This window comes from Heterocephalus glaber, unplaced genomic scaffold (genome assembly GCF_053883595.1).
Source record: "Heterocephalus glaber isolate CG9 unplaced genomic scaffold, H.glaber_assembly_v1.0 deba00001572, whole genome shotgun sequence".
Taxonomy (NCBI): domain Eukaryota; kingdom Metazoa; phylum Chordata; class Mammalia; order Rodentia; family Bathyergidae; genus Heterocephalus; species Heterocephalus glaber.
This window is the reverse complement of record NW_028258357.1, coordinates 10103232-10128746: the sequence shown is the minus strand read 5'-3', so window position 1 is coordinate 10128746 and position 25515 is coordinate 10103232. Positions and strand designations below refer to the sequence as shown.

Below are 25515 nucleotides of genomic sequence, written 5' to 3'. Positions count from 1 at the left end.
TCTGTTTGCTTCCTAAGGCTGCACAGGCGATGAGCTGATAGTGAAACCAGAGAGGTTTGCCACTGACTATCTAAACTATCACTGGAATACTTTAAACAGGTGACAATAAAGACGGACTATTATTAATTTTAGTAAATATTTTGCTAAGCTTCTTTTTATTTGCACAAATTTACCCTAAAGCTACTTTTATAAGGAAGGAAAATTCTCTCACAACAATCTCAGCTTCCTGTATACTTTAAGTACTCTCTAAATACTCTTTTAGAACTTCTGTATCCTTAAATGAGACACAGCTGGTTTCTGTACCGTTCCCTTTAAATCCAGTGTTGGTACTAATGTGCTCTTTCTTTGTCCAAGTCCCCTTTCTGTGTGTGTTCCTGGGCCGTCCTCTTCATGATTCCTTTGTTTCCACTTCAAAGTGACCATTGGAAGAAGAGTTTATTAGAGCTTCTGACCAGGCAGAGGATGTAAAATAACTATTTTCATCCTACTCTTCCATTTGTGATCATTTCCATCCTTGCTATTATGCAAATAAACACCATGATTTCAGCTAGGAAAGCTGCACTTGAGTGAGAAAGAAGGAGAAATGAAAATTTAGTAAGGATTAAAATAGATTTAACAGCAAAAATAAGATTTCTTTATTCTCCAAATTTGTACTAATTTACAATGTCTTGGTTGTATGTGAGTAGTTGCTTATGAGTAGATTTAAATTTATAATGAATAGGAAAAATATATCATTGTTTATAATACAATTGAAAATGAAGTATGATAATGCTAACATTCAGTATTTTTTCTTTTCAATTAAAGCTTAATAAATCTAGTTAGGAAGAATTTTTAAATTAAAAATTAACAAAAATTGCCAACAACTGAATAATAGCAAATACTTGTTCAGCAGTTTCTGTATACTAGGCACTGTTCTTAGTTCCTCAGATACATGAATCTGTTTGATCCTTAGAATTAGTATTATTTTTATGCTGTACAGAGACTCAATATCTCCTTTAGACAGACAAAGAAATGTAGGAACAGAGAGGTTAGATGGTGATAATCACACAGGAGCTAAGAGCCAGACTTTGAATGTAGCAACTCAGGACTAGAAATTTGTACTAATAATTGCCTATAAATATGTGACTAAAAAAAAGGAAAAAAACGTAGAATAATACCTGGTGTAGTGTAAACCCCACATAAGAGGCTTTGGAGAAAAATGTACATGTTAAAAGTAAGAGTTCAACATCTATCAAAAAAAAAACAACCTCAAACAGATTTTTCAGTTTCATGTATTTAAGTTTCATATATTTAATACATTAATATTAATGTTTCATATATTTAAGAATATCATATATTTAAGTGTATCAAGCTTTCACAGTTTTGCTCCAGAAATAGCAAATGGGAATCTCTTTTGCATTTTTCATTAATCTTTTTCCATTTTGTATTTGTGGCAAACTTCTGGATGCAAGTCACTTTTCAGTGTTCTGGCTCTTTTTTTTAGTAATTTCTAGCAATTTCTAGTAATTTTTTGTAATTTCTCTAATGTTTTGGCTTGTTAATATCAATTTTCTTAAGCCCCAATTTTTAAAAAAATTTTCTGTAATATTTATTAGAATCTCTTAGAATTTAGATTAATCCAACAATGCATTGTTTAGGGTTTGTTTAATGATTGCTACTCAAAATAAGAAGTTTTAATGCATTAAATGGACTACATGAGAATATATGTGGATTAATCATTCATTACCTTCAGAAAATATTGTATTTATGAATCTGAAAATCCTCATATTCTATGAATTCAATTCCATTTCTCCCCCCTACATTATCATGTATTTAAAAATGTAGACTAAAATTGAAAACAAAATTTTCTTAACCCTTGATAAAAGTATATAAAGTTCCTTAAAGATGGCTGATAAAATAGCTGAAAATAAAACAATGTGTTTTTTAGAACATATGGATCATTGGAATGGAATAAAGAAGTTCACAATTGCATTCAGCAAAGTCTATAGCAACAACAATCATTAAAGCCAATTTCTTATATTAGGGAATACACAAACAAAAATTTAAAAAGTACTAAAAATATTGACATGTTTGTCACATAAAACTTTTCATTATAAAAAAAGGCAGATAAAAGCCAGAAGAAAATATAGTACATTTCTTTGTGTCATACTAACTACATTCTGTGGACTAGATATTAAAATATATTAAAATTTAATAAAATGAGAAGTATTCTGAGCCTGGTGGTATATTCCCATAATCACAGCACTTGGGAGGCTGAGGCAGGAAGATCATGAGTTTAAGGCCAGCTTAACCTACTTAATGAACCCATTTTTCAACCCTGTGTCAGAGACAGAACAGAGAGAGTGAGAGAGAGAGAGATTTGTTATTGAGTAATTTCTCCTCAAAAAAGGAAATAAATTGTAAGAAAACAAAGAAAATTAGTTTCATCTTTCAATTGACAAAGACATCCAAAGTGAAGCAATGAGCTAGTACACAGTTAAAATAAACCACATAGTTATAGAAAAGACAACTTTCTGTGGGGCTACATTTTAGTCTCCTGTATTGCTGGTGACAGGGTACCATACCACTGCCCATTTCTGTCAAGGAATCTGTGACAGTCATCAATGCAGATGGGCCTTTAGGATGAAGAGCGAACTGGAAAATGAGTAAGTGTGACACTGATTGTTTGTAAGTATCTTGATCATTATAGTTATGCAATCTTTGGGAGTATTAATCTTTTTAAAGTATATACACATACCAGATGTGTAAAGTAAATGAATTACATCTGCTTACTTCTTTTTTAGTTCTTGGAATTTTCCAGATGTTTTTCTGTTGGTTCCATGAATAGAATGAATTCATACTTGTGCACTCTCTCCCGCTACATATATGTGCATATCTGTATGTGCACATTTATGAAGATGCATTCAGAAAATTTTAGATTTCTCAAAGAAAATTTTTCTTTGCTTATTTGCTGCCTACAGGCGTTAATCCTTGTCAACAACAAAATTAGCAAAATCAGCCCTGGAGCATTTGCACCTTTGGTGAAACTGGAAAGACTTTACCTGTCCAAAAATCATCTGAAGGAATTGCCAGAAAAAATGCCCAAAACTCTTAAGGAGCTTCGCGTCCATGAGAACGAGATCACCAAAGTGCGAAAATCTGTCTTCAATGGATTGAATCAGATGATTGTCGTAGGTACATATATTCTTATTACTTGACAAGGCCAAGACTCAAGGTTCAACTTCAGATATTTCAAGTAAGCTTTAGCTGCGGGAATGTGAACAAGCTGAAGTTGGTGTACCCGGACCCTGCATGAAATGCAGAAACAGGGCCAGGAGATATGGGCGATTCAATCTGTGTCTTACAAGGATATTTTTATTCCTTAACCTTGAGGATCCAAGAACATGGAGAAGGCTGGAAGACTGAAGTTATCCTACCATATGACCCATAAGAAGGGTAGATTTAAGGAGAGCTTAATTAATTGTTCACAGTTGGGATATGTGTATGTGTGTGTGTTCTGAAAACACATAAACCATTTGCTTAAAAAATGTATTACAAAGTTTTGTTATATGTGTGGTAAAAATATAATTTTATATTTGACTTAAAAAATGCTATACTCAAATTTTTAAATATAATTTTCAAGTATTTTAGGAGAGTAGTGGCATAGATATGATTTACAAGCACTTGCTTTTTAATTTATTTTTAATTTGTAGTGGGAATTGAACCCAGGGCCTTAATTCTGAGCTACATCCCCAGTCATACTTTTTATTTTGAAACTACAGCATTTGCTGTAGTGCTAAGTGTTTCTCTGCAATCCTTAAATAATACCACTTTTCATAAATCTTTTTTTTTTTTAATTTTTCTAATTTTTGTTTGTTTGTTGCAGTTCTGAGGACCATGCTTTTCAATTTCTTGCATTTTTCTGTCAAGATATTCCTGATGCAAAATTCTTTCTAGAACCCTTGTTGAAATGGACACTGTTCTGATTTGTAATTTCCTAAGCTCTTCTCTAAAACCTTTGCCCTTATTGCATTTGTAGAACTGGGAACCAACCCACTGAAGAGCTCTGGAATTGAAAATGGAGCCTTTCAGGGGATGAAGAGGCTCTCCTATATCCGCATCGCTGACACCAATATAACCGCCATCCCTCAAGGTGATAGAACTTTCTGCAAAACATTTTGAAAATACTAAGTTCAAAGGTTTTGACATTTAAAAAATAAGTGGTTGTTGAATTTTAAATTATGACTTAAGAGCCCTGTCTTATTTCTAGTAAATCCTCCAGACCCGGAAGTATTTGGATTGAGCCTGGATAATCATCAGGCTATCTAGGTTCACTGGAAAGATCAACAGAGCCCTTGTGAATTTCCTTCTAAGGTGTAGCTTTATGCACAGTGATTTTATAGTAAGGATCATATCACAAAGAAAAAAGTATAGCTATTTTTAAAAGATTATTTTGGTTCACTGTAAAGGACAAAAAAATAAATGGAAGTGCTTCTGAAACTCTGCCAATTTTTCTGTCAAATTTCCTTTCCCTTAAAGAATTCTTTTCCATTTTAGAACATTTCAGTCATTTGTTTGAATAAGGAGATCCACTTGCTCCTATTTAATAGTGACAGTTGTGGATTTTAAGGATATAGATTTTGAAGTCAATTGTGCTTGAGTTCAAGTTGTTAATAATGAGATCCAAGGACCTTCTTCCTCAATTTTGTGATCAGTAATGTGAAAATAATATCCACCTCACTGAGTTGTTTTAAAATTAGCTAATGAGTAGAATATCTGACATGTAGATAGTAGGGATTAATATTTCTTCCTATTATTCATTAAAATGTGTTGAACATGCACTAGACTTAGACAATGTACTGAACTCTTGACAGAAAATGAATGGGGATGCCACCTACTGTTGGGAGCAAGGCTAGAAGGGTAGGCAGCAGTCACTACCCAGTCACGGTGCTGATAGTTGCCCAAGAGAGGCACCTAAGACAGTCTTTGTGAGTCACAAAAGGTCCTAGCCACAGAAAAATACCTCTATCTTGAACATTTTCTCTGCTTCATGTTTTTAGTCTCACAAAAGCTCCTGTATATTCTCAGGTTTTCTCCTGAGTCTGTCCCTTCCTCAGCTCAGACTCCTGGTTCTTGGATTGGATACTAGATGCATGTACTTATTCACAGGAAACATCTGTTTTTCTTTACTGTGATATTCCAGAAACATCAGCCCCTGAGAGAGCCTATTCCATAGAATGCTTTCTTACTGCCCCTAACCTTTATCACTGCCTGTGGGTATGGAGCATTCTTTTGTTCCTGTAAAAATAAATACAAGGATGGGCAGATTATAATTGGATTGATAGATTGATAGAAGTTGATTTATATTTTGAAAAGCATTTTCATAATGTCTTCATTTTGTTGTATATAACAAATAATCTTTTAAATATTTTAATTACATTTTACATATTATAATGTACTTATATAGTCATATTATATATTATGTATATACTATATATTTAATAAATATGTATTATTTTACATATATATTAATATATATTCCCTCCATAGCCACAGATTCAAACAAACATGGATCAAAAATGTTTAAAATAAACGGGATCTGTATTGAATATGGAGTCCTTCTCTAACTAGTACAGTTTAACTACTTTCTCTATACCATTCCTTTGTATCAGATATTCCAAATGATCTCAAGGTAATTAAAAATATATGAGAATGCATGTGAGGGATATGAAACTGCTGTGCCCTTTTATATAACAGACCTGATCATTGACACATTTTGGGATTTGTGGGGGGCTAAACCCATCCTTCATAGATTCTGAAGGGCAAGACTATAAATCTGCCCACACACATCCTCAAAATACATCCTCAAAATATCCCTCAGGTAAACATTTTATTGCTGAGCAATCTTTTTCTTTAGTTTTCTCATGTGTTCTTCATATCCAGGACACTCTTTTCTCATTATGTCTGGCTTATTTTTTATTTACTACCTCTTAAGAACATAGACACTGGAGTAACTACAACTTATTAAACACTTTGTGCAAAGTATCATATAAAATACTTTTCATAGCTTCAAAACACCCCTTTATAGTAGTATCATCCTCCTAAAAAATGATAAAAATGATGCTTAATGAGGTGAACCAAATTATGACATAAGTCTTAGGAAGTAGGACCTGGCAGAGCTGAGATTGTGCATGGCTAAGGTCGGACCTTGTTTAAGGCCCTTCTTCCTGTGTATATTTTTGCTTATCGAGTAAATGAGTAACTCTGAAGCTGGCACTCTGCACATAACCTTCCTCCTGGTCACATTCTCTTCCTTCACCCCTGGGGATGGAAAGGAAATAATACAGTGTAGAGACTACAAATCACAGTTTTGAATTACAGCAACTTGTTGAAATGTGTAACTCAGTCATTCGGTTGTTCTTTGACTTTAGACTAAGTATTTACATCTTTAAACCATCAGTTTTGTTTACTATAAAATGGAGGCAAATAACACCTATGTTCCAGAATTACTGAGAGGATCATTAGATGTAAGTAAGGATCATATTATATACACACTGCCTATATTAAGGTAATCCTCGTGTATTTTGTCTCTAAAAAAGGAAGAGGAGAGGAAAAAATACATAAAGGTAACTAGAGAATAGTTTCTTTAGCCAAATACTAGAGTGGGTTAGGATAATGAAGCTATTAATAAATTTGCCTTTCTTGATGCCACTGGATCGAGAAAGTATTATTCCATAGTCAAAGTTTCTCTTAGTTGTAAGTTCACTTTTGAGAAACTGACACTTCAAAAAGGGAGACACTTAGAAACTAGTAAATACTGATAACTGCAGTGATAATTGGTATATTAGAGGTGGTGCCTTTAAATTTTATTTCCATGATAATAGGGAAGAATGTACATGCAATATACTCTATAGCTATGCTTCACAATAGGAGTATTTAAAAATCCATGTTCATTTATTATAAGGAGAATACAATGGTTCAAATGATTTATTCCCCACATGGTTTTGGTTTTCTAATATTTATTCAAAAGAAAAAATACAATTGTTATTTCATTTCTTTCAGTTAAAAACATGGGAATTAGTAGAATTGATTACCAAAAGAGCTAAGATTGTTTTGTACACAGTACACATTTAATAAATAGAAATTTATTTTTTAACATTTTATACCAAAACATACCATAGAGAGTTACAAAATTTTTATTTAAAAATAAACAAATTTTTCCAGTAGAATTAGCATAATTCAGTGAGATATAATGAATACTTCACACCAAATGTGACCTTTGTTTTTCAATTCTGTATTTTATAGATAAATAAATAAAACTTTCTGCCAATCAGATTTTAGTTATACACATATTTGACTATTTTCTTTGTAGTTGTTGCTATTCTTTAAAGTGGAACAGTGCGCTATTTGAAAAGCTATATAAAAACATAATACATCCTCAGAGAGGAGAAAGAAATGAAAATAAAATGTTTGTCTTTTGTAGTTATTTTACTAAATCATTGGAAATCACAGCTATCCAAGAAGTGCTATCCAGAGTGTTAGTGGGTATTGTATTTAAAACTATTTCCCCAGGTGCTGTACATATGGCTAATCAATCACTTGATTATAGGCCAAGGACTCATATAAAGTAATAGTATTGTTTTAATAGGTCCAACTAAGCTTGAGATCTTCCTACAGCCACGTAACTGATTTGTTTGATTTTTTTGAAAAAGCTGCTTAGTTTAAGGCCAGCATAATGTACCAGTGTTAGTTATCCATGATTCTCACTAATGAAATGCCTATTTGAGTTTGCATATTGGTTTTAACTTATATACTAATTATTTTATTGCATTTAAGTGCTCATTTTCTATCATTTTATAGCATGCATCTTTTATCAGGGCAGTATTAGCACATTAACAACAGTGGAAATTAATGATGAGATGAAGTTTTACCACTGCTAGGATAAAAATCTGTTACATTGTGAAAACAGTTCATGGTTTACTTTTAAATGGATATATTACTATAAAAGAGACAACGATTCTTTGAAACTCTGTCTTTGAGAAAATTGATGGCATATGTTCTCATAAATTCTTGCCATATTCTGTTGATATAATGTTTATTTGTTAATCCAGCATCTTGTATTTCCATATTCCAGGTCTCCCTTCTACCCTTACCGAATTACATCTTGATGGAAATAAAATCAGCAAGGTTGATGCATCTAGCCTGAAAGGATTGAATAATTTGGCTAAGTAATGATATTCTGTTATTAATTTCTGTCAGAACAGTAGCTAGGTATATTAGCACCTACATGCTCACAGTTAGAAACATGATTTTCTTTATTTTTAGCATCCATTATTGTTTATAACAACTCCAAGCGTCAATTTATCTAATGATTTTTTGAAAAGAAAAGTCAGTGAAAGAGCATAGCTGCTATAAGCACTAAGATAACCCTCATATATCATGACTACCATATAGTTTTTAGAACTGAAGTACAAGGGGTTTGATCAAATCAGATTTTAGTTTAATATGTCAATTCAATATAATCAGTTTAATAATATCAGTTTTTAGTTTAATATGATTTTAGTTTAATATGTCAATTCAATATAATCAGTTTAGTAATATCAGTTTAGTTTAGTAATATCAAACAGACCATTGGGAAAATTATACCACAGTGTCTCAAAAATTTGAAAATACTTTAAAATGATGACTACAGGAATATAAAAACATTGGCCATCCCACAAATTACCATTAGAAAAAAAATAGATAAAAAGGGGCTGGAGATATAGCTCAGTGGTCCTGCACCTTCCTAGCCAATGCAGGTCCTGAGTTTGATTTCTGGCACCAAGAAAAAAAAAGATAACAATTTACCGTTAGAATAAATGTGAAGAAATTCTCAAACTGCTTCTTCTCTGAAGGGTTTAAAATAAAACATGTCCACATTTATTGTAACCTAAAATATAAGAAGGCTTTTTGTGATCCTTCTTTTTTAGAAATGATCACTGGTATCTGCTTTCTGGTCTAACAACAATCTCTCTGTATTTGGGGTCTGGTTAAGTGAGGAATAGAGCAGAATGACTGCAAAATTTTCCAGTTCAAAGAACACTCTGTTCTTGATTGTGTGTATTTTGCTGCATGTTATTACACCAAATGCTCCTACTCTGTGATGATACCAAGCTGACTTTCTCCTGTTTTTATCTGTAAATTTTGTGGAATATAAATAAACATAAAGTATATCCTGTGTATTTGAGAAATAGTAACACCGAAGGGCTGTATATGGTGTACTTTTCCCAGCTCAGTGGCTGCTCCGCAGTGACCTAGTGAACAGCAAAGGCTAACGAGGAGCATATGCAGGTGACTATAGCTGCAATATGTCACTCTTGAGTCTCATATGATAAGAAACGCTTCTTGTAGAGCTATTTTAACAACTGTCTTTAATGAGAAATGCACTCTTCACGGTAGTATGTTAAGAAAACTGAAGAACAGATGAAGCAGCCACTGATGTCAGAACATTGTTTCAGGGCAACTATTCCAATTCACTTTTTCTTTTTGTTTTTTTTTTGGTACCGGGGATCGAACCCTGGCCCTCGCACTTGCATAGCAGGCGTCGAAACCACTGAGCTAAATCCCCAGGCCTCCAATTCACTTTTATAAAGACATTGGGAGAAAATAGTGTATGCACCACTTCAGAAATATAAAACATAATGTTTATATGTTCCATAAATATATATATGCAAAGGCCATGGTTTCTTAGCTATGTGGCCACTGCCCATTTCAATGCCCAAAGTAATTTCACAAATATATTATGTTCCCCAAAACTTTTTTGATTCAATTTGTAAGTGGATTAAAATGAACAATTTCCTTTTATAGTGCATTAGAAATGTTATATTTTAGTAAGTGTACCAGACCCAAATAGAATACTGTGATTTAGAGTGCTGTGATGTATAGGAGACACCATTCTGAAATAGAAAATTAAACACCAGAGCATGGCATGAATGTTCAAGATTGAGGCTAAAATAAAAAGTTCTGAGTCAAGAAGCCAGATTAATACTCAATAGTTAAAATAATCCAGTTGTGCTGTTTATGCCATAAAAGCAACAAATATTATTCTCCCTTATTTCAAATCAATTATTTTCATAATAAAACTAATAAAAATTTGCTTAAATCAGCATTTAAATTCCAAGAAGGCTCAAAAATCAGAATTAGCTGAAGCCTAGGAGAAACTATACTACAGAAAGCATCCAAATCTCTTCTTTAGCATTTGAAAGAACCCCATAAACTCCTCCACTTTCCCTCCTTTGAGCTCTTCTGTCTCTTTTTCATTATTTTATTACCTCGTATCTGTTACTCCTTTCTGCCTTTTGGATTGAAATCCCTCTGTTCTTGATTGTTTCATCCCTAGAATGTTGACTAGACAAATCATGAATGAAAGTCAACTTCGCCTGGCCCTGGAAGCAGCAAGACCCCCCAGATGTTATGCATTTAAGTTAAAAAATATGGAACAAAAGTTTGCGTTGATTAAACTTGAAGGCCCTGTGTCAGTGATGGGAAAGGGACAAGAGATAAAGAACCAAATTAGAGGTCTGAGTCAGAAACAGTTGCTGACGTAGGCATGTTCTGAGAGTGACTGTTAGATCGTCACCAAGGAACTCTATAAAACTAATGCAATAGACTACTTTTGTTAACCTTTCTAAAAAGTAGGTTTACTGACTTCATCGAATACTACAACTTTTATTTTGTATGAATAAGTTGATGAGTACACAATTGCTGCGTTTCCAAAGTAGCTAAAATGACACTGCTACTTTTTTTTTTAGTTCTGTCTCAGATTAATTTACTATATTCCTTACACATAAAGATCAGTTCAGAAGCGATTGACTGAGCATGCCAAATACTACGTTAATAGTGGAAGTACCACGTGGGAGGCACTATTCCAAAGGAGTGAAATACAAGTACAAAGCCTTACATTTTGCAAGGGGTGAATATAGGATGCTATGGAGCATTTACTAGAGTTGTTCATCCTGTCTTCTTCCATCAGGAGAATCTCAAAGAACTTGGTGCTCAGTTGAGACTTTAAGAATCAAAAGGCTCTGCTTGGGCTCAGAGATATTGGGGACAGTTCTCTAAGATAGAATAGTATGTGTGAAAACAAGAAATGTCTCTTTCTATCCACTTGCTTAATCACACAAAGTCTATCAAAAAGGCTTCGGTGTGTGGTAGAGGCCTTCATTTCTGCTTGCTCTTGCAGGTTGGGACTGAGTTTTAACAGCATCTCTGTTGTTGAAAATGGTTCTCTGGCCAACACTCCTCACCTGAGGGAGCTTCACTTGAACAACAACAAGCTTGTCAAGGTCCCTGGTGGGCTACCGGAGCACAAGTACATCCAGGTAATGCAACAACATTACTTGTTGTGAGAAATATTTAGAGAGTAGACACTCCCTACCAGGATGCGAGGGGGCAAGAGGCTGTGTTTGGAAGAAGTTTTTGCAGTGTTAAGTCACACAAGCTGCTATAACAATATAGCAAAAAGTGGGTGGCCTAAGCAGGTCTAGAAATCTGAGATCAAGGTGCCAGTCTGGTCAAGTTCTGATGCCCACTGTCTTCCAGGATGTAGCATCATGTAGCTTGTATGCTACCAGCATCGTATTTTGACTTCACCTAGCACAGAGTTAGCTAGCTCTGTAGCTTTTCCTTAGAAAAGCATGAATATCATTCTAGGAGGTTCCTCCCTCATAATCTATTTGCCTCCAAGGGTCCCACCTCCTAATACCAGCGTACTGGGTTTAGAGACCCAGTATATATGTTTTGAGAAAGTTGCAACTGTAACCTATTGTTCAGAAATAATTTGTACTATTTCTACATAAATTTATCCTGGTTTTATGAAATAATAAATTATTAACTTTTAAAATCAGTAGTGTATTGTTTGCTAATAAAAACCTTTATGAGGCAGAGTTGTTACAAGTCATAGATCAGAGTAAAAAATACCTGTTGCAGAAAATGATGTCATTTGTGATGGACTGCTATAGAATAAGATACTAGTTTTCACTTTTAACCCCAACAGATATCAGATAAATCAAAAGAGAATGTTCAGCTGTCAGTATGGCTGAATTAGTATAAATTATCACACTATAAGAATTAATAAGAATAGGAAGATAGTGGCCAGTGGACCACTGTAGTAATGATGGTTTGCAGCCTGAATTGTACAAATGAAACAAATGATTATTAGTTGAAATTGTAATAATAATTTCCAGTTAAATAATAAAAGACTACCACTGTTACTTTGAGCAATCGTTATTCAAATGATTCCTCTTAAAAATTAATAGCATATGGGCCTGGGATTTAGCTCAGTGGTTTTGCCACCTGTCTTAGAAGTGCAGGGACCTGAGTTCAATCCCCGGTACCAAAAAAAAAAATTAATAGCATAATTTCATAGATCATATGTATGTTTTTATATTATCAAACTTTCAGCTTTTTGAAAGGAATATTTAAAATTTGTTTCAGAAATTTATATATTTCTATAAATGTGATTAAGAAAGAACATATTGACAAGTTTTTATAGATAAAACCATTTTATAAAATTTTCATTTTGGTAATCTAGTATCTAAATTTTCCTTGAGTTTCAACACAGGTTTATCTTTTATTGTGCTGTCAACAATGTAGTAAATACTAATTTTTTGTTGTTGTTGAGTTGTGTGAAAATTTTTCAGTTAAATTCACTTAGCACAATTTACAATAACTAGATTTTCAAGAATCTTAAAATATTTTCTTGGACGCTGGTTTTGTTTTAGTGGGGGCTTTGGTGATTGTGGTGGAATAACGTAATGTAGTTTTAAAATTCATGTTTAGAAGATTTAATAAGACCAGATATTGCTTTTACTAGCCAGGTTTTTGTTGCTGTTGAATTTTTGTTTCTCTTTGTTTTGAATTTTATATCCTTGAATGATAATTTTCACCTCCTTGATTCTGTTTCTCAGATATCAGTTGGCACACATATGAAGGTCATAGAATCACTTTAATGAGTTCATAAGGAGCATTAAAGATGAGCTCCATATTTGGCAGACTTTATGTAGAAATGGTATGGTTGAAGGGCATAGGTGGAGAAAACTGCTCGTATGGTAAGAAGCAGAGAGATAGAGGTAAAGAGAGCAAAAGGAAGACACTGTGTACCCTTGGGGGTCATACCCCTAGTAACCTACCTCTTCAGACCAGACCCTACTTCCTAAGAACTCAGCTACATGGCCCCAGTGATTCAATCACCTTCCAGAAACCCTGCTCATAGGCTCATGAAGCCTTGGGGAACATTCTTGATCTAAACAATAACAGAACCTATTAAATATAAGTAAATTTCATGGGTATTGGCATAGTACCACATATTTTAAAATGTCTTATGGTTGCTTTTTGATTTCTAATTGTTGAACTATTCCTGATTTTTACCTTTCCTCCTTTAGGATTGTAAGTATGTAACCTACTACCTTCTCAAAGATTTTTAGTAAAAATGATATTGTCATTCAACAAACACCACAGTCTTGCTTGATTTTTATTTTCTCCACATATCCCTCTTAAATCATTATCAGTCAATTCTCAATCTCATCCCCAGCCACAAGGAATCATTAGTTGAGTTTGTCATATTTATTTGTGTTCTGGGATCATATTTGGGTGGAATCTCAAAATATTTAACTTCTAGATATTTTATAATATTTACTTCTATATTTATGTTTACATCTAGTTTTGGGTTAATTTTAGTATAGGATGTAAGAATCTAATGCATTTTTGCATACACATGATCAGTTGTCCAAAGACATTTGTTACAAAAACTATTCTTTAAATAATTGTTTTGCTCTTTTGTTGAAAATCCCTTAGACATAAAAGTGAGTGTTTATTTCTATATTTTCAATTCGATTACACTTATCTGTATCTATCCTTATACAGATATTATACCTTTTGATTATTATAGCTTGTATTGATTTTTAAACATTTCTTAACTTCACTTTTTATTAGTATATGTCATACATATCAATCACATTCATCATAGGGAATTTGTACCTACCCATAATATATCTTTATTCTTTTTTCCACATTCCCCTCCTCTCTTTTCAACTCTTCTTCCTCTATTTACACCAGCTTTTTTCCATTTTTTCTTTCATTCTTCTTTTTTTCCTTTTCCCTTCTTCTGAGAAGCATAATTTTAAGTGAAACAAATCAGACACACAAGTTTAAATATTGCACTTCTTTCTTCTCTTGTGTGAGAAACCCAAAGGGTAAATAAGGAGCATAATGGGCATAGAAACTAGGAACAAAGAAGAACTTATTTATATGGAAGGGGAACAGGTTGTATTGATTTTTGAAATTAGGAAGTTTAGGTTCTCCAATTCTGTTCTATTTAAAAATTGTTTCGACTCTTCTGATTCATTTGCATGTTTGAAGTTTAAGACGACATTGTAAATTTCTGAAAACAGGTTCTTCCAGGACTTTAGAAGGGATTGTGTTAAATGCTTAGATGAATAATATTATTTCTAAATTCAGAAACAAGAAATATTTATTTATGCATCTTTAATCATTTTCAACAATCTTTTTTCTTCATTTTTGAATAAAAGTGTTGCAGTTTATTTAAATTCATATCAAAGTTTTTCATTCAATTTTGTTTTGCGCAAACTGATACTAATTTTAGTTTTTGTTGTCATATATAGAAATACAACTGATGTTGCTCATATATTAATGCTCTGTCCTAGTAGTATGCTGAACTTGTTTTTACTTCTATTAACCTTTGTGTATTTGTTTGGATATTCTATAGTTAAGTTTATGTCATTTGAGAAATAAAACTGTTTTAATTATTTTTTAATCTGGATTCAAGTTTTTATATTTTTTTCATTTTGGTCTTCACCCATTGATTATACTCTTCAGTGAACTGTTCAATACAAGGGATGAACTCAGACAACTTTGTCTTACTTCCTAATTTAGAAGGGGATATTTACTTTTTACCATTAATTATGATGTCAGGTATTTCTGTGCAGGCTTTTATTAAACTGAGGAAACTCCCTCCTATTACTATTTTATTAGAAATTTTTATCATGAATATTGTTTAATTTTATTTATAGCTTTTTTTGTTTCTATAATCATGTGATCTTTTTTCTTTTATTCTTTTAACATGGTTTATTGTATTGATTGATTTTCAAATGTTAATCAGTTTAACATCCTTGGTATAAATGATGTTTTGTCAGAGCATATTTTTTTGTTGTATAGTTTCTTTTTTTTTTTTTTTTGGTACCGGGGATCGAACTCAGGTCCTTGCGCTTGCGTAGCAGTCAGCGAAATTGTATAATTTCTTAATGCAGCATTTTATAAAACTTTTTAAAATTTATGAGCAAAGAGGTATTTGATTATAGTTTTACTTTGTTTTGGTCTGGCTTTGGTATTAGAAAATATTGACGTCAGGGTGAATTGAGAACCTGCTGAACTCTGTCACACTGACTACTGCTTGCCTTATGCATCTATAGCTTCTTCTCTGACTTTCAATATTCACCATTAATTCTGACAAAACATATTTTACTCTTCTTTCTAATTACTCCTAGGATATAGAGGATACTAACTGATAATACAATTTTTCAAAACTTAAGAATTGCAAAAAATTCTCACAAATATTGTTTTAATTTTAATATCACTCATTTCTGTTTTTTTCATTTCTATTTTAAATATTTTCATTAATAAGGCATTTTTTACTAATATATAGATATGGATTTTCTGGTAGGTAGAGCAATATTTTAAGGCAATTTTTGAAAAATTTTAATTCTAATGCAATTTTTTTACAAGTTTGATATCTAGTAATCCTAAGAAAATCTAAAAGAGGTAAACATTAATTTAAGGATGATCAGAAAAAGAAATTTCAGAAAAGGAAATTTTAACAAATTATAGGTCAATATTCTTAGAGTAAAATTTAAAACTGAATAAGTTTTGATTAAAACTTTCTAAGTATTTTTATCAAATGCTGTGATAATTAAATTTTGTTGGAGTTTGTCATTCTTTATTTTAATTCTAATACTGTATGCTCTTTTTTCATTACACAGTTCCTTATTCTACATAAATTTATTAAAAGCTAGGATTTTTGCACTGAAAACATAATATTCCACATAATCTGATATGGTTCATGTAGACCCACTATATAAACAATATTTAGTCAATAAACAGATATTTAGTGAGCATCTAGTTTGTTCTAGTTAGCTCCTAGATATACAGCCTTAAAGAAACAAGACAGGCTCTTGGCTCATGGGGCCATAGATCCCCACATGATTTTAGAAGAAAATAGACAAAATTAAATAAACACATAATATGTGACATGGTGACAATTACCATGAAAACAATAAAGACATGTAATTGGGATAGAGAATTTTAGATTGTAATGATCAGGGAAGACCTCTCTGGTAATAGGACAGCAGTTACCAAAAGCAGCATGCCTTGCAGATATATTGGAGGAGATTATTCCATGTGGAGGAAGGCCAGGTTTCACATCCTCCAGACTGACCTTGTTGGTGTATTTGAAGAAAAGCAAGTAATGGGATGGTTGGATGGAACAGTACAGTGAGGTGGATTCAGAGCAGAATGTCAGAGCATGTAGAATTTGTAGGCAATGGTGAGAACTTGATATTTGTGCTTGATAAAGACAACCACTGGAACACCAAGGCAGAAAAGACATAATATCACTTACTTTTTGAAAGAACTGCTCTGGGAGGTCAATTAAAACAATAAGATTTAGAAAGTCAGAGGCAGAAGTAGGAAGACCAGTCAGGGCTACCTTAATAATAGAGAAAGTAAAAACCAGAAGCTTGGATGATGCTGTAGGAGTAAGAATGAAGATACCAGCTGGATTATGTGCACATTTTGAAGGTTAACCTAGCAGGATTTGATGATCTTGTAGAGAATGTAAGAGAAGATTCAGGTATAATGACAAGGTCTATCATCTGAGTACATGAAATGATTGCCATACAATTTACAAGGATGACAATGACTAAAGAAGTTTGGAAAAGAAGAGTAAGATCAAAGGTTTGGTTTGAGAAGTGTTAAAATATTCCAAATGAAGAATTTCAAAGACTAAAAAGAATATTTACTCAAAATCTGTCAATATATTTAGGGGAAAATAATCATTCTCCATTATTTCATGTCGCAGGTCGTCTACCTTCATAACAACAATATCTCTACAGTTGGAACAAATGATTTTTGCCCACCTGGATTCAACACCAAAAAGGCTTCTTATTCAGGTGTGAGTCTCTTCAGCAACCCAGTCCAGTACTGGGAGATCCAGCCATCCACCTTCAGATGTATCTATGTGCCTTCTGCCGTTCAGCTCGGAAACTACAAGTAACTCCAAGAAAGCCCTTATTTTTGTAACCTGGCAAAATCCTGTTAATGTCATTGCTAAAATAAATAAATAAATAAATAAATAAATAAATAAATAAATAAGAGAATGAATACTAGGTACTGAAAACTTAACTCTATTGTGGGTGTTTTTCCCACATGACTTATTATACATAGAGCTAAATATGTGGTTCAAGTAATTGCCTACAATAAAAAACTATTTTGCCTGCCATCTTCAGAATCATTTGTTGAAGGCTGCTGTTAATGTTAATTGAGTTACTATCCGTATCTTTATTTCACCAAATGTAAAACTTGGAGAAATTATATTTACATGTCAAAATTTACTAAAGCTTTTTTCTTTTAATTTTTAAAAGGAACAAAATAAAAGAGTATCCTTTTTTTCTGTAATTCATAGGGCAATTAGTTCCTTTGATGTAAAGTTAAATGCTCTGTATTAATCTCCATTATTATTGGTAAAACCTTATTTGAATATGTGAAATCAGTAAGGCTATGTAAAAATTTTGCTAATGTCTTTATTTTGAAAATTAAAATGCATTCAAATGCATTTTTGAAATTAAAAATGCACTCAAAATTGATATTGCATAAAAGTTTAATTGTAAATATTCCCTAAATTCAGCTTTCTGAAAAGAGTTAACAATAGCATATATCTTCAGGTAATCAGCCATTTCTTTTCTTGTTTTTGATATTTGAGGATGATTTTTTTCCATTATCTACATGCAATGTTAGGTTATAAAACACAAAACTACTATTTCTGATTAGTTACTAATTTACTAAAGAAAATGTATAATTATTATTAGTATAGTCATGCTACTTGCCTGAGCATTTCTACAATTACTAGATGTATTAGAAACATTAATTGTTTTATGAATTTAAAAACCCTTTGCCTTAGGGTTTGGAAGCATCTATCAAAACAAATAGCCTGGGGGATGGGCTGATTTAGAATTCTGAGTAATACATTTATACTTAGAAGCAAAAATTTAAAAACAGGGCTTTTTATACAAATGTGAATGTTTTATGATTGTAAATTCTAGAAAAATAAATCTAAACATTACAGTTTGCTAAACTGTGAGCAAAAATAAACCTTTTCTTTTTTTAAGTTGAATATCTCAGGTATCAGTGTTATACTGATGGAAACCTGACTAACACAGATAGCCATGCTATTCCCAAACTTCTCAGGGAGGATGCATCATTGCTTCCAGTAGTGCTGTGTATCTCCAGGATTTCCTAGCTGTATGGGAGGATGTCTCAAATCTCTGCTTCCATCTACACATGACTTTCTTCTCTCGTGTGTCTGTGTCTCCACTCTTCTGCTCAAAGGACAATAGCTATGCTGCATTTGGATTCACTTTTATTTAATATGAGCCCTCGCTAACTTGATTACATCTGCAAAGACCTATTTCCAAATGAAGTCACATTCACAGGTTCTAGGAATTACATCTTGAACATCTTTTTGGGGAGATCCAAATCAAATTTTCAAATGAATCACTAACATCCATTTTTTTCTTTATAAACATATTTATTTCTGTTTTAATGTTGTTAAAACTTTCGTTAGATTATATGTGATTTACATAAATAATAACATGGATCTGACATTGAATGTTGCTATGTCATTCTTATCACACAAATCAAATATAAAATGGGTCTCTGCTTTCCTTCTAGTCCATTCATTTCACGGAATCATTCCCACTGTCCTTTTAATTTTTTTTTCTTTCTCTCTTTTCCATAATGCCATGACAACAAAGTCCTTTATTCCCAGGTTTTATTGCTGCTGCAGATGTAGAATATCATCATCTTCATGCAAATGAAGAAATGCCTAATCCCTCAAGTAAACTAAGAACATCTTATTTAGCCATTTCTCATTCACCCAGTGTTCTAGCCAGTCCTGGTCCAAGTCAGTCCCTGCACAGACACAGAACTCCTTAGAAAACCTTTATCCTTCAACTCTAATATCCCACAGTGCAGGAATGATAGGTTGCTGAGTTCTTGTTGCAGTAAGATTAAGAAAAGAAAAACACTAAACTTATTAAAATCACATACCATTGTAAACAACCTTCCAAGTAAAACAAGCTTCCAATGAAGTTCAATAATCTTGAAGAAAAAGAAAAGTCATAATCCCCCATGTAAGACACCAGAAAAAGACTGGGCAAGATGCCCTCTGAGGATACAATCCCCAGAAATGTGTTAGGCATTAAGGATCAGGAGACTCTCTCCCCAGGACACTTCAATAAACTGTGAGGGTCCTGTTTACACTTTCAGGTCACCAGCAGTAACCATGGGACTACAAATCAGTTTAAAAATGCACTCAAAATATTTAAACAATTCAACAACTTCTCCTGGGTTAATGGGTCTAACAGTATATATTATTTCCTTCATTCCACAAATACTTATTGATGGTATTGATGATCTAGTAATGAATAGACACAATAATGAATATTTTCTTTTCCTTATGCTCCTCAGAGCTAAGCAGGAAACATTCCAAGGCATGACATTCCTTCACGTGAAGGACAGAGAAAATTAAGATAAGACTGAGGAATAAGGAATGAGACAAAGTGAACTTGATATTTTAGATAAAATGGTTAAAGAAGAATCTTTCCAATAGAAAGGACATTTGAACAGAGACACAGGGATAGAAAGGAGCAAGTCAAGTCAAGAAAAGTTGCACTAACAGCAGAGAGAGAAAATCTGAGGGCAATAAAATAAGCAAGGAGAAACAAGGTTTATGTGAGTTCAGAGAAGTAATAAGAGCAAATCTGATAATGCTTCTTAGGCAGTTCGAAATCATAGCTTTTACTCTGAGCAAGATGAAAGGTCTTGATAAAGTCTTAGATGACTGTGCTCTGGCTGCCTAGACTGTAGAGGGATAGCATCGGCTAAGCAAGGGTATTTATGTTGCTATTGAAATATGCAAGCAAGAGATGATGGTGACTTTGACTTGGAATACAGGGGTGTTGAGAAGGCATCAGTGTACAGATTTGTTTGAAGATAGAAAGAACATGATGGCTGAGCCTTCAGAAGGGACAAGAGAAAGAAATAATAGAAACAGAGATGACTCCAAAAATGTTGGGCTTAGCCAGCAGAAGGATGAAATCATCATGTGTTAAGATGGGAAAGACTGAGGAAGACAAGATGGGAAATGTAGACATTGAAAACCTGGTTTCTGATCTGTTTATTTTGAGATACATATTCACTTCCAGATAGAGTTATCAAGGAGAACTCAGGTGTAGGACCTTAGTGTTTCACTGGGGCTTGGCCTGTAGATATCAATGCTGGACATGACAGAATAGAGTTTGTGGATCTTCTTTGTCAGCACAACTCGACTTTATCCAAACTAAGCAATCCTACTGTACATGTTAGTAATACATTTTACAGTGCTGATTCTAGGGTTTTGCAATGTTCTTGTGGTTTCTAAGATAAATAAACTTAGTATATGTTTCCCTCTGGATGCCTTTGCTATGGTTGTGTCAGCATTTTCAAAACAGTCCTCTCTTGAACAATATCAAGAAACAAAAGTCTCTTGAGAAAGAATTTTACTTTTTTAAAAAACATCTTTTTGCTATGATTTTAAAATTGTATGAAAATACTCGAGTTTCTGTTTCTCTCAAGAGTTCACATTAACAAAAACATTGCTTGGCACCTGCCTTGAATGGGGGTTGATAACTTCCTAGTGGCAGTTAAAAGAAACATCTCTAAGTACTAAAGAAAGCATATTCCTGAAAATCCAGGTGGTCTCAATGGCACTGAATAAGCACATTTGTCTAGAAAACTATGGAAATACATGCAGCTATGGCAATTTTACATGGGAACAGAGCAGTGTGTTTTCAGACAATACTTTAATAATTTACATTGATGATTAGTAGTGGGTTTTTTTGTTGTTTTTAAAATTTTTTTTTGGTACCAGGGATTGAACTCGGGACCCTGAGCTTGTGAGACAGGTCCCAGAACCACTGAGCTAAATCCCTGGCCCATGTTTTTTTTTTTTTTTTTAATGATGATTAGTAGTAAAGAACCCATATGATTACTTGATCTTGTATTGGCATAAACATTTTCTCAAAATAATTTATTTTCCCTCCTCTTTTCAAAAAACTAGGCATATGCATGTACGCATATGGATTATCCACCTGTATTGCTTCTTGGTCTTTTGCCTAAGATCAAGTGAGACTATACATCTGCAATTTTAATAAGCTCATAGAAGAGAAACTAAAATCTTATTTAATTTCACCATTCATTCATTTATTCTATTAATTCCCACATTTGAAGACTTTTATTATGACTATTGTAAGTCTGGAAAAATAAAAGCAAAATACATATTTTCTTCTGTCTAGTGAAGAACTTTGGAATATAAAAGAGATTATTTCAATAAGTTTAAATATAGACATTATGCATAGTTTCACAAAGCCTGACAGAAGGCACACTTAAAAATACTACTTTCACAAAATACAAGACATATAATATATATAATATTTAATTATCACATAAATATAATAGTTTTCAAAAGTATTTTAAAAGAGGTCAAAGTTCTTATAAAGAGAGAGTGAGAGACATTCCCTCCGTGGAGAGAGAGGCATCAACATGGTTCACTTCTATGATATGATTTTTGTTTGTTTGTTTGTTTGTTTGTTTGTTTGTTTTTGGTACTGGGGATCGAACTCAGGTCCTTGAGCTTGCAAGGCAAGCGACAGATCCATTGGGCTAAATCCCCAGCCCTATGATATGATTTTTGCATTCCTAGTGATGTAGAGCAACATCTTTCCAAGAGTTCGGACAGCTTTGTTGACTAGATTGCCATGAGCACATGGAATCTGCCAGAGAATAGTGACTAGGTTTCGAGTGAAATTGAACAACCTCAACTGATCATTGCCAATAAAGTTCAGTTGGAAATTCTGAAGGAATGAAAAAGAATCACAAAACTTAATCCAAAATTCTTTGTTCAGTTTGAAAAAGTATCACATTTTTTCCATCTTCACATTTTGAGCTAAACTACCAGTTTGGCCTCACTACCACCAAAAAGATGGCTGAGGCCATTGCCCAGGCCATGACGGCCTATGGCTGTGTCAACTGGACCAATGAGAAGTTTCCCTTCACTGACTGCCACGATAAGATGATTATCTGGTGGGAAGAGGGGAAGATGACACTCAAGAAGGTGGAATCCGCCAAGGCCATTCTCTAGAGCAGCAAGGTCCCTGTGCATCAGAAAGGCAAATCCTCCACCAAGATTGACCAGACTCCTGTTATCCTAACCCACAACAAGGACATGTGCCCCTTGGTTGAGGGAAATCACACCATCTTGGAGCACTGGCAAGACCCCCAAGACAGGATGTTCAAATTTGAGCTGACTCATCCTCTGGAAACGGACAGCAAAATCACCAAACAGGAGGTTGAAGACTTTTTCCGGAAGGCTTCTGATCATAGTTCGGAAGTGACTGAGGAATTCTTGGTCAAGAAGGCAGGGTCCAGGAAGAGACCTGCCCCTTCCAGTGATGGAGAGGATACCAAGCCTGAGGAAAGAGTTCGCCCTGTTAGGTGGAAACAGCTCTTTCTTTGAGCCAGACACACCCTCTGTCTCAGGGAGAGCCATAGCTAAAGATACACTAGGGTATCTCTAAAGACTCAAAGTATAGACAAGTCTCTCAGTATGTGTTTTACTTCTGGTACTTTGAGTTGTTGTGAAAGTTTTCTTCTCCTCTATAACATTTAGTGTTTTTATTTTAGTGTAATATAAGTAAATATTAAAAAAGAAAAGAAGCAAGCTCTAAAATGACCCTGAGAGGAAATGAAAATCAAAAATATTCCATATCTATTCATTATTAAAAACTACAATGTTAAACAAATTTCCTGTGGCTGTCTTGATTTCAGGAAAAACATCTGGAACACTATAACAAATACCAGGCCACCTAGAAATCACAGGATAAAACTTTTGCTGAGGTTCAGTAATGATAAACAAAGCTTAGAGAACCAGATGTTTCTGGATCCTGTTATTTTGACTAAGATTATCTTCTTAGTCTGGATTGATAGGTGGAATTTTAGAAGTTATTCCTTCCTAGCTGCACTGACTTTCCTTGATAAATACATCAGAGTTCCATTTTCCTAAAGTGAGAGCTAATAGAGTTATTGGAGAAAATTGTAGCTGGAAGTGGGCCATGGGACTTAGCTCATGCTTAAAAGCTGCTGTCATATTCACAGAAACTACATTTCCTTCAGAAACTACACTAGTCTTTCTCTGAAAGAGTGATCTTAGGCCCTCATTGACAAGTGGGAAATCAGGGGATGATGCAAAAAACTGTTTTTGTAGGCTATTAGTGCATTTTAACTTTTGTTTCATTTTACAATTTATTTTTAATAAAAGCATAAAAACATAAAATTTGTACATATCAGTGGAATACCGTGTGATGTTTTAACACTTGTATACTTTGCATCATATTTAAATCGAGTTAAGGATATCTATCTTCTCAAATATTTATCACATTTCTTTATGGTTAAAAAAATTGAAAATCTCTTCTAGATTTTTGAAATATATAGTACATAATTATTATCTATAGTCACCTACTGTAGAATAGCACATCAAAACTTTTTAGTCCTAACTCTACCCATTGATCAATCTCTCTTCATCCCTCCCACAACCCTTCTCTTCCCAGCTTCTAGCAAATGCTATTCTGTTCTCAATTTATATGGGATTAGTTTTTACATTCCACATACACATGTGATTATGCTGTATTGTCTTCATATCTGTTTATTTCCCTATAGCATAATGATCTCCTTGCATTTATTTACATATACAGAATGGAATATTATTCAGTAATAAAAATGAGTGGAATCCTGTCATTTGTGACAATAAGGATGGAATTGGTCTTTTTCTGCTCTTGAAAAAGCCAACCAATACCAGATTTATATTCATTTGGGGAATTCTAAAGTAAGAATAATAACAATAATAATAGCAACATTACCTTGCATTTTTAGGGGACAGCTTTTAGTTTACAAGTATATTCATGAATGTAATCTCATTGAGTTTGAGTTTTATAAGTAGCAGTACAATAAGGTTATATTCTAAGAGAAAAGATCAAAGATAATTTAAAAGGGGTTTGGTAAATATATGAATGGTGGTACAAGACTAGACATCAGTCTCATCTGTTAGCCAGTGGGAAAGGAGTTGAGAAGCTGACAGAGTTGAGGAAGAAAAAGTTTTTTTTTAAACTGGCTCCACATTTTTAGCAACATCCTTTCTATCTCCCCACTGTTTTCTCTCTTTGATATTTCCGTTGATGTTGATAGATGCTATTCCCTACCATGCACAAAGTGTCAATGCCTAGCCACCATAAAAGAGCACCTTGAGCTCAACCCTGAGGATGGGGCTGGGCAACGTAGCCAGTGCAGGCCCTCTCAGAGCCCGGGGAAGATAGCCCTCATGATCTAAGCATGGTGCACAAGGCCTGTGGGAAAGCCTGGAAAAGCCTGTAGGCCCAGCTTCTCCAGAGCCAGTGTGAGCAGCCATTGAGAGGAAATGACTGTGTACAAACTTGACCTGAGTGAGACTGTGTTGGCATCTACAAATCTGCAGTGTTAGGCACATCGCTTTATAACTTTATGCTCATGATGAGAAATGATGATAAAGGCTTACCACATAAGTTATTTGGGACAATTATCAGATGCGAGTAAATAGTGATAGAATTATTTTCTCCTACAATAAAGTAATAGCAAGAATGGTTGCTCTTAGCATTTATGTTAAAGATTGGTAAGAATGTTCTGGATAATACATTAAAAAGGGAAAGAAAATAAAAATATGAAGAAGGGAAAGAAAAATGTGAAACTGAGTTCATTTAAAAATGATAAGAATATGCATTGAAAGTCTTGAAACTAATAAAAGTACTTGCTGTAACTAATACATGAATTTAACAAGGTCACATTATTTACCAGTAGCAAAGAACTGAAAGACAACTTTTTAAGAGTATCGCTTCAATGTGCATCCACTTAGCTATAAATGTCTCTAATTTCTCAGTTTTTATGGCTGAGTAGTACTCCATTTTATAAAAAAAAACAACAACATTTTCTTTATCCAGTCTCCAGTTGATAGGTATTTGGGCTGTTTCCAAGTTTTAGCTATCACAAACTGTGCTACAATGAACATGGGCGCACATATATCACTGTGGTATGATTCTTTTAATTCTTTGGGGAAGATCCCCAGCAGTGGACTAGCAGGGTCAA

General features: G+C 33.6%; 1 protein-coding gene across 5 annotated transcripts in view; it reads left to right on the top strand.

Moving 5' to 3' along the window:
• Dcn (decorin) overlaps positions 1 to 17530 on the top strand; it is a 41078-nt gene extending 23548 nt beyond the window's left edge. For all 5 annotated transcript variants that reach the window (XM_087192591.1, XM_087192587.1, XM_087192588.1 and 2 more), the window contains exons 4-8: positions 2961 to 3174; positions 4019 to 4132; positions 8114 to 8207; positions 11201 to 11339; positions 17111 to 17530. In XM_087192591.1, coding sequence (XP_087048717.1) covers positions 2961 to 3174; positions 4019 to 4132; positions 8114 to 8207; positions 11201 to 11339; positions 17111 to 17305 — 756 coding nt within the window. In that variant the 3' untranslated portion in view covers positions 17306 to 17530. The remainder of the gene's footprint in view (positions 1 to 2960; positions 3175 to 4018; positions 4133 to 8113; positions 8208 to 11200; positions 11340 to 17110) is intronic.
• The last annotated feature ends 7985 nt before the right edge of the window (positions 17531 to 25515 follow it).